General features: G+C 45.2%; 1 protein-coding gene across 3 annotated transcripts; it reads left to right on the top strand.

Moving 5' to 3' along the window:
- Positions 1-246: 246 nt before the first annotated feature.
- fam193a (family with sequence similarity 193 member A) lies at positions 247-15,570 on the top strand. 3 transcript variants are annotated; one of them, XM_080463033.1, is made up of 24 exons: positions 247-608; positions 1,732-1,812; positions 3,006-3,248; positions 5,810-5,985; positions 6,083-6,250; positions 6,537-6,783; positions 6,877-7,001; positions 7,187-7,334; positions 7,445-7,519; positions 7,609-7,683; positions 7,773-7,885; positions 8,138-8,264; positions 8,340-8,380; positions 9,268-9,424; positions 9,629-9,775; positions 9,926-10,204; positions 10,519-10,741; positions 10,857-11,213; positions 11,973-12,255; positions 12,337-12,523; positions 12,619-12,858; positions 12,994-13,897; positions 14,329-14,410; positions 14,532-15,570. In XM_080463033.1, the coding sequence occupies exons 1-24, from the start codon at positions 396-398 to the stop codon at positions 14,623-14,625; spliced, it is 4,785 nt and encodes a 1,594-aa protein (XP_080319159.1). In that variant the 5' UTR covers positions 247-395; the 3' UTR covers positions 14,626-15,570. The 3 variants fall into 3 exon arrangements, with proteins under 3 accessions (XP_080319159.1, XP_080319158.1, XP_080319157.1); XM_080463032.1 differs by having other exon boundaries at positions 8,138-8,380; positions 10,857-11,165; XM_080463031.1 differs by having other exon boundaries at positions 8,138-8,380.
- The last annotated feature ends 1,110 nt before the right edge of the window (positions 15,571-16,680 follow it).

The raw sequence follows: 16,680 nt of genomic DNA, 5'->3' as shown, positions 1-16,680 counted from the left end.
TGGATATGAGAAAGGGTGGCTTTTTTAAAAAAAAAGAAAAATTTCAACAACATAAAAAAAGAGCACAAACACTCAAATTAAACCTTTCAAAGCTTTCAAAATGAATAATGTTTATTTTTCCGTCTGCGGCTTTGAGAGAATAAACTACATTTCCCATCGGACCCCGCGCGGGGGACGCAGGCTGACGCCTGGCTGAGCTGTTGAGGCCATCCAGCCAGAGGCCATATTGGAACCTGTGAAGTCGGCTTGCACTCAGATGGAACTGTGTCTCTTTCGTTTTGGGACTCTCTAAATCGCTATCCCGGATTCCTACCTGAGTGCTCTGCACTTGGCATTCCGTTCGAGACCCTGCCACGTCTGGACGGCAAGTTGTCTCGCCTCTCCCGTGGGGAAAAATGAGTCCAACCGATGCTAAACGGGGGGCTAAACGCAGGAAGAACAAGCGGGGCGGTGGCAGTAGCTGCAGTGCTGTCTGCAACACCAGTGGCGGCAAGGCCGGGGTCGCCTCGGCCCTGGGCTGTGCGGGAGCAGCGACACCTGCCCCCGTGGTCAACTTTTTGACACCTGGCAGCGTGAATGTGGGCTCCATGGCGGGTTTGAACGGAGAGGTGAGGACTGTCAGGCGGGGTAAACGTGTGGATGTCAACGCTAGCTGTGTGTGTTTATCAACGACACATCTGAGCTGGGCCCGATGCTGATGCGATGAAGGGAAGCGAGCTAAAGTCAGAAACGCAACGTAGTTGGTAATTAACCGGCTTAATTGCAGCTAATGGTGTCTGCCCGGCATCGAGAAGAGCCGTGTCGGATCGCCGGCTGTACGGCTTAGTGTGGAAGTGGCACTACTGTGGTATAACAAATGGCCGTGAAGAGCAAGCTAACTCACTGAGGCTTTGACACTTACCACCCTGAGCTCGACTTAAAAGATTGTAGTTGAATCGCTATAAACTTAAGACACACTCCAACATCATTTCCCCCCCCCAATTAAAGCCCACGCGTTTACTTAAATCGAGCTCACATTATGCGAGAGGACCTTTGTGTGTAGCTCACTACGTTTAGATAAACATTACAGCGAGCTAATGCTAACAGGGCGCTCAACTTTCGCCTCCTGTGTGTGTTTTTATTATTTGATCTTCCATCTTTTTAGTTTGTATTAATTGGAGCATGCGTTTGCTGTGTTTAGTAGAAAAACAGACAAATCGCCGGGCTACCCTTTAATGATCAACATTACCTTACTTAACCTGATGTTAGCGCTTCCAAGCTGCCAGAAGATGTTGGCTGGTTTATTTGGAGCAGGCTTGTGTTTCACAGCTTGCTTGTGCATTTTACATTTACTTACTAGGATAACTGATGTTTTTGGCTCTGTGTATACCACACAGACAGCCAAGTTGTTTTGCTAACAATACTAATTACAGATATCTGTGTAGATGATGATTTTCTGAGTTTACTGGGAAGGCCATCACTTAGGTTTTACATCCATTTACACATTGTTTTGGTCTCAATGAAACAATATTGGTGTGACATATATATTAATTTCTAATCTTTATTCAGATTTTACACATGTTGTATTTTGATCATGTCTCACTAAATTCCATGCATGCTTGTACAACAAATCAAAACAAAAGAGAGCATTTTTGACAGCATTTTTTGTTTACCTGTCTCTATTAGATAGGCCACATAAGGTGCCACTGGTCAGATTTTCCATGTGAAAACTGAGTTGTTCGTTTTCCTCAGGTCAAAGCAAACACAAGTCACAGTGTGACGCCACAGTTTACGGAAGGACCAGTGAATGCTGACTTCTCCGGAGTCCTTCAGGTAACTCGATGTTGACTCCACATTGAGCACCACGTTAAGATTCTTATCTTTTAAGCTACATCTCATTTCCTAATGGAAATCAACCCTCTGTGCCTGATCTTGTGGTGGATAAGCATAATGATAGTTTGTGCTTTGAGTTTTATTCATGATATAACCTTTTAGTTTGTCTGGGATTTGATCCAAACACAGTTACCCTTTTCACAACACATTGAGAGGTTTGAACAGCTGCTTGTTTTCGCCCATATTTGCAGCGATGGTCGTCTACATGCGTCTATAAAACGAATGAAACAAGGAACTTGATTGCTCTTATAAAATGTTTCTTGTTCTCAAATAACTGTGCATACTCACTAATGTGTGACACACCTGTCAAATACTGTAAAAATGATGTGCATAAATAAACATGTCCAGGATACCCGCACTGTAAAATATATTAACTGTTTTATTTGCATATTATTGAATCAGAGACCTTTTTACATGGTGAGCAATAAGGTTTATTCTAAACTCGTTGAAAATATCTCATCTAGTCACCAAAACTGGTTTTCAGTTTACGATTATTATTTTAATTATTATTATTATTATTACTACTACTTTCTGTCATGTATCACCATTATTGTTATTAATCACAGAGCCTGACCATGGACTGTCATTACTGGTTTGTTCTGTGCACCATGGTGAAATAAAGATGCAAAAAATGTTCACGCATTTTCATTTGATCCAATTTTACAGCAGCCATTTTTCAATCAGAAATTATGACGCTTCAATTAAACATCTTCTACTGAATCTTGTCACAAAAAAAAATCACAAATCCGTCTTACTCACTTCTCACTGTCAGTGTGGTTGTGGTCATCGAAATTCTGGTTGGTAATCACGTGCTCGTACCGCTCTGTGGTTCTCTCACTGTCAAAGCATTATGAGAAGCTTCCTATGCTTTAATGGAGAGCACTGAGCTTGTTTAAACAGCTGCTCTACCTGGAGTATAATGGGTCAGTAGTAGAAGTCGACCGAGGTTGATTTGTAGGAAAACTGAAAAATCAGTGTTGGAAATGTTAAAGATTTTTTTTTTTACCTGATTTGATGTGATCATCTTTACTTGGTCATTCAGAAAATAGCCGAATTTGACTCCGTATTTTTCTTTTTGAAACTGTGATGTCTGCAAACGCTACAGTGTGTTTTGTCTTTCTTCCCTCAACTAGACCCCATTCACGTTCGGCCTGAACCAGCGGGCGCCCTACACAGCTGGCGATCGTTGCCTCCTGTGCCGATGTGAACGCAAAGACATTGTTGTGCCTTCTGAGGCAAGCATTTCAGGACAGAACGGTACGGCGCAGCCCGCGAAGGCGCCCAGCACTCTCCAGCTGCCTCTCTGGGTATGCTCTGACTGCCGGCGCACGGTGGAGAAGGAGGATCGGCATACTACTCTGGAGCAGTCGTTAGGGGTGAGTCACCAGTATCGGGAGCATTAAAGCTGTCCTCGATGGCTGTATTGACACTGTTGTATTTTCTCGTACTTTGTTTTTGTGCTGAGGCCACATATCTGCAGCTTGAGCTCGGGCAGCTGTGGTCAGTCTCTCTGTGACTGATGTGTTCACATGGCACCTCTGGTTCTTTGCCAGAACGGCCAAAACAGATGCAGCCGTCATGAGCAGCTGCTGTTGCTATTAAAACAATATCACCGTGGAATTAAAATAAATCAATTTTACGACTCGAGCTAACGAGATGACATCTTTTCGCACCTCCAGGTTCAAAAGCCCGGTTTCGATCACGGTCTTTTAATGGAGAATGTACTGCAGACGACTTAATAATTGGACCTTAGCCATTGCTGGGAAATTGTAATGCCTGATCGGCACAGTGATGGTTTTATGAAGTAAAATAACTGATGTATTGAGCATTTAAATGACGGCCTTTCCTCGAACATCTTTCCTTTAGACTTTTTGTAGTGTTTGCAGTTTCCCTACACACTACCGTAGAGCTGTAAATGTGAGATCAGTACTGTATAGTAGCCATGCTGTGTGTGAAAGCTAACACTGTTTACATGAAGAGCCTCTTCATGTCAGACAGCCCGTGAGCTTGTGTCGCTGCCGGGACAACACTCCATTTAGCTGTGGGAAATAAAACCCTTGTCATCCAACACTTATTATCAAGCATATTTTCTGAAAGCTGTTGACTCCAGACCCTTTTGTTTCAGCTGGCAGGATTTTGCATGCAGGAGTTTGTCATTTGAGTCGAAAGCACACAGTCATATGTGACAGATATTGAAAGTTGGAGTTATTTTTGTTAAAAATGGGCAGGCAGACTCGTTGCATGTTTTTTCTCACAATCCTCAAACCATGAAATCAAAATACTCTGCAAGCAAAAACGGTGAGGTTTTCAGACTGGAGCTCGATCGGCTCAAAATTACTGTTGCCTTGTGTCTTTAGCCACGTCATGAGTTTTTAACAGCTCGATGTCATCCGGACTAATCTATTTTCTGTATGTGGCTCATCTGGCTCTATAATCAACCGAAAACTTCTTGAAAAATGTAGAAATGGCAATGGTAAGATGATAGTATTTGAACAATTTAACTAGAGGTTTCGTTTCATTTGTTTCATTGATGCATGTGTTTGTGTCTTGGCTCTGGTGAAGGTGACGACACACGGTGATTTTGACTAAATCTCGGGTATGACGGTAGCTTAAAGTCTAATGTTTGAAAGTGAGACGGGTGGATGAAGCGATGAGGTGTGCACAGATCAGATCAGGGTCATATCCACATCTCCGCCTGTTTATCACATCAAACTTTTTACCAGCACAAGAATGCTACGAGAGCAACTGTTCCATTCTTTTAGCTTCATATATGTTTTTAATGGAAGGCCCTGGCAGCAAACATAAATGACAAGCAGTATAATGTTATTTCTGCATATTAAAGTCCATCACAACAGTTCGATTGAACTCGGCGACATTTTATTAAGAGTTTCCGTCTTGTTGTATTCATCAGTGCTATTTTTTGCATCAAAGCGAGCTGCTGCTGAACGCCACCAAAGCTTTTACACCGAACATCTGATCATTTGTGTTTATGCAAATTCTTTTGGGAGATTGCAGAGGAAGAAAACCAGAGCTGAATTCACTGCAATTGTTCACGAGCAATACAAAAATGTTGATGTTATTCTGGAGCTGCCAAGCAATACAAATAGATAATGTACAAACAAACTTACAGACCTTCAATGAAAGGCAAGTGTGGGTGAGTGTATTGTGCTACTGGGAAGCCAGAAGCTGTTTTTAAGTCGGTTTGTTGATGTTAATAAGAGTCTGTATCACATTTCTGTTGGCAGGAAGGAGGAATAGGTGATGTCCAGGGTGAGGAAGGTCTTTTAGGAGACAGCTGGTCTTCTTTTGTAGTCAGTCAGTGTAAATGATTCAAGAGAGGGTGCAGTGGTCCGTTTATGTAAATGAGAACATTTGCGTTAACGTTGAACCTCCCAAATTTAATTTGAGTCATGTCTGCTCCATGTATGCTATTCCCTGTTTGCTCTAATCCGAGTATGTTTACTATTTTTAATTTGTAATGGTTTCAACATTATTATTGTTATTGCCAATGTGTAACAGTGTCCAGACCTCTGTGACAAGCAGATCTGCTGTTCCTTAAATGTTCCTCCACTCCCTGGGGCAAGCAAAGACTGGAATCAGTTAAAATAATATTAAATGCTTCAAATATTGCTTAAAGAAACATTGTACTGTTTGGCTGACTGAACATTTGCGACATGTTTACTACTCCAGAGATGTATTGAAGTGCTTTCACTTTGATGTAAAATCACTACAAGTATCATCACAAGCATGTGACAGAAAGAGTATTTAACAGCCCCCTGTGTAGTTTTTAGACGAGATGCCCCTCACCCTGGGTCCATACACTCACGGTCAAGTGTGGATTATATGCATAATATAAATGAAAATATTGAATTCACTCAAAAGAATTCTGATGATTTCTTGCTGAAGGTAGAATAAAAGTTTTCTGTGTTTCCTCCAGAGTCAGGACTTTCTTTTGCACATGCCTGTGGGCAATGGAAACCTGGGCCAGGAGGCCGCCACGGGGGACAGACTCACCACCACCGCGCCAACATTACCTATGCTCCCTGCCCCGGACCTCACCGCACCCATGCCTGCTGATACAGTGTGCAGCTGTGAAGCCTGCAACGAGAGACGGTCAGTCCTCGTCCATCGCCCCCATCACCCCGTCGAGCATGTTCTAGTTTTTCCAGTGTGTTTCAATTGAATCTCTATGGATACCCGTGAATTACAGGGCGATCTCCGCTGAGTCCGAGCGGGAGTCGCAGCAGCTGCAGAACCACTGGTCTGAGGTTCGGTATCTGGTGCGCTGCATCTACCGTCAGACGGGGACGCCGCTCGCAGACGACCACGACCAGCCTCTTGAGAGAGACAAGGAGGGCATGAAGGAGCTGGTAGACAGGTACAATGAACACAGCTGCAGCGCCATTTTTTGTCTTCTTTTGAAGGAGTTGCGTCCACTAGAGGTCCCTAGAGAGTTGTAAAAGCCTCTGCAGGAAACTGAAGCAGGAAGCATAGCCTCTTTAGATTCAACAGAGAGGTATGAGGGCTTTTAAAAGCAATGAGGTCAAACCAGGGACAAAATGTTGAATCTGAGTCACTGATGGAGAGATTAATTAGAAAAGGTGAATTGCAGTCTGGCTTTGGACGTTTAAACAATGCTTTGTTTTGATTTGTGTCTCCTTCAGACTATGTGAGAAAGATCCCTATCAACTCTATCAACGGCTGGAGCAGCAGGCTCGAGAGTACGTTTTAGAGATGAAGGTGCGGCTACTGAAGCACCTTTCTGTGGGTTCCAAGACCCCTGGGCCACCGGGGTCTGTAGCTGCAGCCCAGGGCCCTCCTCAGGCCCACCAGTTCGTTTCCCTGCTGCTAGAGGAATACAGTGCACTCTGCCAAGCTGCACGCACCATCAGTAGCTTCCTGCTCACCCTGGTCAGTTCATGTGCCACACAACATTTTTTTAAGTCTGTTGCACTCTTGGCATCTGTCTCAGTTTGATTGAAAGCCGAATGTTTCCCCTTCCAGGAGAATGAGCACCTCCAGAAATTTCAGGTGACGTGGGAGCTGCACAACAAGCACCTTTTTGAGAATCTGGTTTTCTCTGAACCAATCTTACACAGCAGTTTACCGGCATTAATTGCACAACTGAAGTAAGACCTTCTAACAATAATATAGTTTGTTTTTTCAATGTGGCTTTGTCCGAGTGTTAATAAATGGGTTGCTGTCTTTATTCTTGCATCATTCAACAACTGCTCACTGTGCAGAGCCAGTAGAGCTTACTCAAAATCCTCCTTTTTCCTCCCCCCCCCCCCCCCCCCCCTCTCTCTCTCTCTAGACATGGCACGGCATCCCATGACTCATACAATGAAGACATGTACAGGACCTTGTTGGAGAGCTATCAGCAGCTGCAGCAGGAAATGGCTTCAGTGGCTGGTGAATGGCAGGAGTGTGAGAAGAGGATCGACGACTACGTAGATGAACAGGTACATGGTGGAAGAGAAGAAGTCATCTTTCCATGTTTTAATCAGTAAAGTTAATAAAGGAGTGCTTGTGCTGTAGGTTGTGTGTGAATGAGTACACGTTTCTTTCGCAGCTGCTTTTTAAGGTGGACGGTCAAAGTGTCACCAACCAAAGAACAGAGCCACACAAGTCCTTGATTAGCAAAAATGTAAGCGTTTCAGATTCTGCCTCAATACTTAACCACATGATAAACCAATAAGTATGCTTATAGTGCTTTGGTTATCTGCTCCTTCAAAGACTTTAAAGACCAAGCAGCGGATGCTGAAGGAGGACTGGGAGTTCTTTAAGCAGAGGAGATTCATAGAAGAACAGGTACACCGAGATAATATCATGCTGTTATTTTGAAGTTGAATTTTTTTGATGCGGCGTCTTCAACATTGTTTCTTTTTTTGTTTTTATAGATACCGAACAATAAAAAGTCTTCCACAGGAGATAATAACTTCACAGACACTATGAGGATGCTGTCTTCTCGTCTGAGTATTCCAGACTGTCCAAACTGCAATTACAGAAGAAGGTGAATTTATCTGAAGCTTGTTTTAACTGCAGTACATTCTAAATCCACCCCAAGTTGTCTCTGTGGGGGGGGGGACACTGAAAGATTATGTTCATAAAGTTTGAATTGCCAGAGATTGATTCACATCAAAGTTTTGAAACTCTCGTATTAAAATGCATCAGTCGATTCTTGAATAAATTGAATATTGCATCATGAAGCCAGTTGTATTGATTTCATGCAAAATGTCGATGACATAACCCCCTCTTCCAACAGGTGCACATGTGATGACTGTAGTCTGTCTCACATCCTCACATGTGGCATCATGGACTCTCCCATCGCGGAGGACCTCCACATCAAGCTGCCCTCGCAGGGGGAGCCGCCCCGGGACTACCTGGCCGAGGTGCACCCTCCCAGCTTGTCTTCTGGCAGTTCAGCATCTGGCTCCAACTCCAGTTCTCCCATTACCATTCAGCAGCATCCGAGGCTCATTCTGCCTGAAGGGGATACCAACACTTTGTAAGTGTACCGGCTTAATGGCTACTTTGTGTATTCATTGTTTTTATCGAAAGAGACCCACACCTGGGAATTCGTAGAAATTAAGCAATAATCTAGTCGGATAGTAACTGCTGGGTGCCACGAGGTCAACAGGCATGAGAGCAGACGGACAGGAGCATTAGTTCTTCAATTATCCCCGATCAAGGTTCCTGCAAAATACATTCACATGAAATCAAAGTGGAATTTCTTCAAGGAAGTGGAACACGTTTAGGAGTATTTGCATTCATCTTTTGTCATATAAATCAGAGATTGCGCTCCAATAGCCACAACATTAAGGCCACCAAGTGGGGGGGACCTGTCAGAGGAGCAATACATCAGAGAGCAGCTTATGAAGCCAATGTGCTGGAATCGGAAAGATGAGGCCAATTTCAGGAGAAGTGACTCTCAGGTTCAAAGTGAGATGACTATTTAACCCACCTAAAGCATTTTGAAGATTTAACTGGTTGTCAAAATAAATTTGGTACAGATCAGAGGATTAGAATCTAGAATCTATATACAAAAAAACTTCACACAAGGATTTGAGTGAAATACATTCAACATATTTTCATTCTTCATCACTGTAACTACAAAACATTTGAACAAAACCATTATTAAAATGTATCCCATCCTTTTTGGTTTAAAGACAGGGCTACTTTATGCATGCGGAGCTATTCATGGGGGAACTGGCTCTATAAAATGTGTAACACTCTGCAGATGACATCAAATATTCTCCCCCAAATATTCAGTCACATCAGTTTTACAGGAACAGTAATTCTTTGTCTATTGTCCTGTGAAGTTAAAATAAATAAGGAAATTCCCCTTTATTAAATTTCCTGTAATCAGTTCCACTCATGTCTGTCCTGTTTTAGTATCAGTGATGATGACGAAGTGCCTCCGTTGTCCAGTAAGTTCGAGGACATCTACTCCATGAGCAGCTATGAGGACAACAGCATTGTGACTGCTACTGTGAACGGCCTCCATAAAGACATCAACGGGGACGGTGAAAATGTGACGCTGAAGGCCGGGGTACGTTTTTCCGCTCAAAAAGAGAGAGAGAGAAAAGTCTGAGATTACTTCATCATTTCACTGAATTTCCCAGCCCAGTTTCTGGATGATGAAACTGGTCTTCAGTATGAGTGGGTCATTGTGCAGTTTAGGAAACGTTTTGAGTACCGATCCTCTCCCATTTCCTTATTCTGTCTACTTTTGTTCTGCGTATTTCTGTCACAGTCTCCTCACATTACCAGCAGCAGCAGTTCATCCGAGGGTGACGAGGAGGAAGCCAATGGTGAGGTTGGTGGGGAGCCTCTGGGGCAGCAGCAAGAACTTTCCTCAGGAAATACTAACAGCCCTCCACCCTCGTACAACCACCAACAGGTATTGCCACCCCATCGCTGAGCTTCCGTCACCATTCCTTTTTGAAAATCCACTGAATGACCCACACCATCACACACACACACACACACACCCACACACGCCCAGAAGAAAAAAAGTAAACTGGTTTTGAATGAATATTGCCACTCTCAGACAGAACAGGTCCAGCATGCCTGCGAGTGCCACGTGTGCAACCAGGACCCCAACAGCTCATCCACCCTGGGCCCCGCCACATGCCTGCCCCCGAGCCGGCTCCACACCGGGCCTCCCCCCGCTGTTGGACACCAGTTCTTCACAGACAGCAAGACTCCCTCTGCACACCCCGCCCTCCACCTCTACCCACACATCCACGGTCACCTGCCCTTGCACAACTTCCCCCGGCCCTTGCTCCACCCCACACTCTACCCACCCAGTCCTCCTCTCACACACAAGGTGAGGATCAACGGGCCAATACAGTCAAAAGTTTTTTTCATTATTGTCCGTCTTTCTGTTTGGAGGAGAGTGTTTTTGAAATAATCTGTATTCATTTCCCTGACAATGGGGATTTTTTTTTCATGAGCTTCCAGGAACAATGCTGTGCTTGGTTGTGTTCAGTTTCACTTAGAGTCGCTGTAATGTTTCAATCGGCCACAAGGGGACACATTGCACATATCATAGGAAAAGCCAAAACTTAACTGTATAAGCCCAAACAATTACATTTTAATATGTCCCAAAAAGATAAAAATAAAATATTTCTTCTTTTTAAGCCTCTTCCCCCGAACCCCACATCAAACCACTCGTCAGCCAAGCAGCCGGCCTTCAGCACGTCGTTGCCGGAGCACGTATACCAGAACTGCTTCGGTGGCACAGGTGGCTCAGGGGACTGGAACAGCTCGCTGCAGTGTCTCTCGCTCAAGTTTGAAAATCTGTGGGATGCTGCTGTGATGAAAAGCTGGAATCCGTCTATGCTGCTGCCCGAATCCCTGCCAGGTGAGACTGGAGACGAAGAGATAATGGACATTGATGTAAAAAAAATAAAAATAACAACCAACAAATCTATTATAGTAATGACCTACTTTACTTCTTGGTTACTTCTGATTCGCAGGCGACATGCTTGGACCACCCCTCGCAGACGTCCCCCTCCCTCCAACATCATCCATCGGCATCCAGGGGGAATATCCCTCCCTGCCCACTCCTGTCCCTCCTTCCTCTTCCTCATCACTGTCATCCTCTCTATCATCCTCCTCGTCATCGTCATGCTCCTCTTCAGAAGCCAAAGAGCAAAAGAAGACTGGCGCCAAGAAGAAGTGTCTCTACAATTTCCAGGATGCCTTCATGGAGACCAACCGGGTGGTGATGGCCACCTCGGCCTCCACATCCTCTGTGTCCTGCACTGCCACCACTGTCCTGTCAAGTAATAACCCACCCATCCATCTAGCATCTAAAAGACCCAACTCTTTAGGTAATCTAGGAAGTAGTGGTAACGGTTAGGTTGGTACTGATGGTGGGGCCTTTGTATGATGAACTTATTGAGCACACAGACGCTTGTTATTCGCACATTATGTTGAGAGTTTAACCAGGCTGTATAAAAGATGCTTTTAAAGGAATTATCTACATTAGCATGTCGCTATTAGCTGGTTTTCTTGTGTGAATGCTGAGGGCAGTCACACATTAGTGATCCAAAATCTTTATTATTATTAGGACTTCTTTGCAGCAGCGTCATTTCTCCGGCAATCTTTAACCAATTTGAACCGTTCAAATATGAAAACATGCAGCTTGTTCATGAAATGACTGCTCTGCTGTGTGCTTTTTATATCTTTAACTGTTTCCGAATAAATCACAGAGAACTATGAAAAAATGTCCCATACAAAGTGGATGGGAGAGGCACCTCATAGAGCGCAAAGCAAGAGAACTTTTTTCATCTTAGCATCTCCATGGCAACAGACGATCTGCTATGATCTCGACACTGGAGACACCGTGGAGACGCGGAAATCAAAGGAGATTAGCTTTATTCAACCTTGAGCATTCACACTTCTAGTTAGAATCTACATCCACTTTCTCCACGATAATAGTTTATCAGTTTTTACATTTTCGCCTCAGTCTAATTATAGAGGTTTTCAGTGTGATGGTTGCCGATTTTAATCAAGGCCTATCTGATATTCTCTGCTTGCTCTTTTTCTGGCATATAGCCTCTAATTCTGTGCATCGTTTTCTCCGCCAGACGACGTATTTCACAGTCTAGGTAAAGAGGACCACCGGCAACCCCCTCCAGCTACCCCGAGAAACGGTTCCGTGGGACTGACCTCCTTGCCGCCGCTCTCGGGCCCTACCCTGCCCCTGGCGTCCCCCGCACACCTCTCCCCAATTGGAACACAGCCCTTCCCAAAGATGGCCACCCCAGCCCCTGACTTTGTGGAGTCCAATCAAGGTCTGTGCCTCCCTCCTGCGGAGCCTTCAGCCTCCTCGATGGACGGTCCCATCAGCACTCCACCCAGTGTCTGCAGGTGAGCTTCGTCACTCGGGGTCATTTCTCTGCAGGACTAATGGAAGGGGAGTCTTCATATGGGCTGCTTTATCTTTCCCAGTGATCCCGACTGCGAAGGCCACCGCTGTGAGGGGAACGGAGCTTACGAGCACCAGCCGTATGACGGAGAGGAGAGTCAGGATGAAGACAGCTGCTCCGAGCACAGCTCCTCCACCTCCACCTCCACCAACCAGAAAGAAGGAAAGTACTGTGACTGCTGCTACTGCGAATTCTTCGGTCATGGCGGGGTAAGACTTGAGCAGCTATTCATCACTTATGAGTGCACTTCAGACAGGATGTTGGTGGATTGTGGTTGCTGATTGCAGCACTGTGCTTTTCTCAGCCTCCAGCCGCTCCTACCAGTCGAAACTATGCAGAGATGCGGGAGAAGCTGCGTTTACGTCTCACCAAACGCAAAGAGGAGCAGCCAAAACGGGAGGAGCAACAGCCGGTGATCGAAAGAGACGGAGGGGTGGAGGACCACCGACGGGTTGAGGACCTGCTGCAGTTTATTAACAGCGCCGACAGCAAACCTGTGTCTAGTTCAAAGGCAGCCAAACGAGCCAGGCATAAACAAAAGAAGGTATTTGTCTCTTCTAGTCACTTTAAGTGGGCCATTTTCAAGGCTCGCATATAATGCACTGTATATCTAGTCTAAATCACGTTTCATAAGAACTCTGCGAGGAGATCATGCAGTGCATTTGTCTTTGTGTCTCAGATGGAGGAAAAGGCCCGTCTGGAGGCAGAGGCCCGGGAAAGGGAGGAGCAACAGTTGCTGGAGGAACAGCAGCGGCGACAGCGACAGGAAGAGGAGGAGGCGGCGCTTCAGAAAGAGCTGCTCCGGCTGCAGGAGCTGCAGCAACACCGCGCCGCGAAGAAGAAAAGGAAAGAGAAAGCGAAGGAAAATACAGCTCCTCCTCAGAACAACCCACAGCCCCTCAAACAGACGGCTCAGAATGTCCTAGATAATCTTCACAATGGAAAGTCGCAGCTGCTTCAGTCCCTCATCCGCCTCCCCGACCAGGAGGCCAGGTTCAACCCTGCACCCCAGCCCAACCTCCAGCACAGCCCCCATCACGCCACTGAAAAAGGGTTTTCACCCGAGACCAACACCCCCAACCCCACAGCCCCCTTGCACAACGGCACTTCTGCATCTTCGGTTGACGTCGGCAGCAAAGTTAAAACCACGCACTCTGCTAAAGCGCCCACATGTGAGGCTGCTGTGAAGAGAGCCCCAGAGTTCCCCAAGGGCTCTGATGTACCTCCAAAGCTAGCTAACGGCACCGCACCCACCACCACAGCGGACACCAAATCACCGCGGGTCCGGCCCGCCGAGCCCCTAGCCGCTATACCCGCCTTCGAGGTGCAGCAGGAGGAGCGGGGCAATAACCGAAGCGCCAGTGGCAAAAGGCAGCAGCAACAACAGCAGCCGCCTCTTACCCAAATAAAGGAAGACAGGAGAAGCCCTCCCGTGTCGGACCCTTCCCCGCCTCCCCCGCCCGCCTCCCATTGCGAGCCAGGCCAGCAGAACGGCAAACCTCCCAGTGCAGAGTCCCCGCAGCCCAAAGGCAAGAACAAGAAGAGCAAGAAGAAGAAGGGAGACAAGACGAACAACTCGATAGGTTTGTGTTCTCAGGAGTCACATTTACACGTTACCACTTCTTCTCTTAATGTCACCAAGTCTTCCTGCTGATGAAATCAGCGACTTCACATTGAACTGTCCCCGACACAGAATACTCCTTCCAACATCACGTCTATTGTGGTGTAACCAGGGTGTCACAACATGGTGAGAGAACAGATTGTTCTCTTTTTATGGCAAGTAAAGGAGAAACACTTGCATTCAGCCTTAGTTTGTGCTTTTAACATTTTACTTTTGACCATAAGTCCCGAGCACTGTGAAGAGTTTAAACTCCGACACAGAGTCCTTTAATCCTGCTGGAGTTGACCCAGGGAGTCCAATCTCACGTGATCGACATGCACATTAACACCTCTACCAGAGATCACCTTTACATGTACTCCCATGGATAAAAATGCTGATTCTGTCCCGTTTTAGATGACGTGTTCTTGCCCAAAGACATCGACTTGGACAGCACTGAGATGGATGAAACGGAGAGGGAGGTGGAGTATTTCAAAAGGTATGTGATGGATTCATTGATAAAGCTTTGTAGAGGGATTGGAGGGAGGGGAAAAAGACAGTTGTCGAAAGCCGACTAGTGGTTTGAAAATTGAAAGATGTCCTTCTGTCTCTTTCGCCAGATTCTGCTTGGACTCGGCTCGGCAGACCCGCCAGCGGCTCTCCATCAACTGGTCCAACTTTAGCTTGAAGAAAGCCACGTTTGCTGCACATTGAGGGTGTTAGTGAGTGACTGTCAGAACACAATCAGTACCTTAAACAGCTATACAAAACCCATCCCTTTACCTCCACCCGACTGTCCCCCCCCCCCCCCAGAACTTCTGTCCCGCTGTGCCCAAATCACACCCACGCTGCCTTGCTTTGTTCTCGTCGCTGTGTGGTTCCAACACAGATCCATCCGGACTGATTCCTCCCGCAGATCTTCAAAAACAAAAACAAAACGACACAAAAAAGAATCACAAAATGCTACCTTCACATCTGATTATTTTCCTCGCGTGCTTGTGTGCTTTTTAGTCCGAGTCGGGCGTCTCTCAACAGAACAAGCCATGGTCTGAAAATATTTTTTCCTTTATTGGCTTAGCTGGAGTTGGAAAATGCTCATTTTGTCCAGATGGTTTCCTTCTAAAAATAATGAGACAAAAAACTAACGGGAGAGACTATGAAAAGTATATTTAAAAAAAAAAAAGAGAGAGAGAGAGAAATGTAAAGAATTAAAAGCTGTATTTGAGATATTGTGGCTTACTCTATCCCATTGTTTCCCGTTCCTAGCACGGCATTTCACCCACACCATTGACGAGGGAATGGGCTTCGTTAGCTGGTTTCCCCTCACCACCACCACCCACCCCCTCCCCCACCTATCCTCTCCCCCCCCCCCCCCCCCCCCCCCCCCCTCCACCACCTCCACCCTATTTCACTGAAAGGAGGAAGGCGTAATACTTGACAATATTCTTTTTTTTTTTCTTTTTTTTTTGTTTGGTTTTGTTGTTGTTTTTTTTTGTTTGTTTGTTTTTAAGTTCTGTTTAACAAAACTGTTGAGTAAAAGTGTACCAGTTACAGTTTTTTTGTTTTCTTTATTTTCGACCTGTAGCCAGCTTGTATCAGAATACTTTCCGAAAGAAATTGAAGAAAAGAAAAAAAAAAAGGAACAATACTCACACTATCAAATCTGTTATAGAGTGTATATTGTATTAACACTGAAGCCAAACTGGCTACTTTTAACATATTGTTAAGTAATATTAAATCTTGTCTTTCTTTTTTGAAAGATGGAATACAGTAGTATGGCAGGATTTCGTGTCTTGTGTCGAATCTTGTTTCTTACGGGGGGACAAAGACGGTTGTCACGCAAACATTCCGAGGAGTGAAGCTGCTCTGGCGCACTACTTTTGCCCGGCTTGCGTTTAAAAGTCTCACGACTGATTATCAGCAGGGAAATCCAGTTGGTGTGGACGGGACCATCGCCATACTTGGAAAATGGAGGGGGGGGGAAACATCTATTTGTGCTAGTGTTTACGAACAAGGATAAACATGTTTTTTCTTCCAGCTTTTATGAGGGAAACGTGTGAATATGGAATTTAAAGTTGTAAACTCAGCGGGTTTTTGGCAAGGTAGATTTATTGACAGAGCACCAGAGACGAGGCCATTCGCAGGGCTTTACAAACGAAATAAAAGGAACGCATTAAAGCGAGCAATTAGGACGCTTCATCTCAAATGATTAGGAGTATAAAATATTTTAAAACCGCTCACGTTCTCATCCTTTTCATGAGACCAGCTTTACTTTGCGCTTTTCCCATGACGGTAAAAGGTGATGGCTCGTCACGCTGCTCCAGGTTCCTTCACAAACAACGGACTCGCTCTTTGCATCCAACATAGAAACAATATATTTCTACATGAGCGGAGGAAGTGCTTCACTGCGCCGCTTCAAAATTTAATCTGATTTCTTTGCTCAATTTTGATAAAAAAAAATCCAACTCCAAAATGACTTAAAGAAAAAAATGCCGGCACATGACTTCAAAGTTTTCCTTCACAAAACATGTTTGCAAAACGGCTCACGGGAAGTAAGTGATCTCATAGAGGGGCTTTCTTTTGCCGTCATTTGGTAGAACCTTACGATTTCAGTTCTGTTTATGCGAGTCACATTGTCAGATGCGAGTATCAGTTTTTTTTCCTCAACCAAACATCTTTAAGAAGATCTGCCACCGTCTCTCTGGGGCCACATCGTCTAACAACCGGGTAGAATTCAGGGATTTTAATGCGATTTCACCGGGTTTTCAT

This window comes from Lipophrys pholis (genome assembly GCF_963383615.2).
Source record: "Lipophrys pholis genome assembly, chromosome: 5".
Lineage (NCBI taxonomy): Eukaryota > Metazoa > Chordata > Actinopteri > Blenniiformes > Blenniidae > Lipophrys > Lipophrys pholis.
The sequence above is the reverse complement of the archived record's forward strand: the minus strand, read 5'-3'. Positions and strand labels throughout refer to the sequence as shown.

Coding starts and splice junctions, on each gene's coding strand:
- fam193a (XM_080463031.1), top strand. CDS start 396: ATGAGTCCAACCGATGCTAAACGGGGGGCTAAACGCAGGAAGAACAAG. Junction 609..1,731: donor TGGCGGGTTTGAACGGAGAG/GTGAGGACTGTC, acceptor CGTTTTCCTCAG/GTCAAAGCAAACACAAGTCA. Junction 7,520..7,608: donor AGTCCTTGATTAGCAAAAAT/GTAAGCGTTTCA, acceptor GCTCCTTCAAAG/ACTTTAAAGACCAAGCAGCG.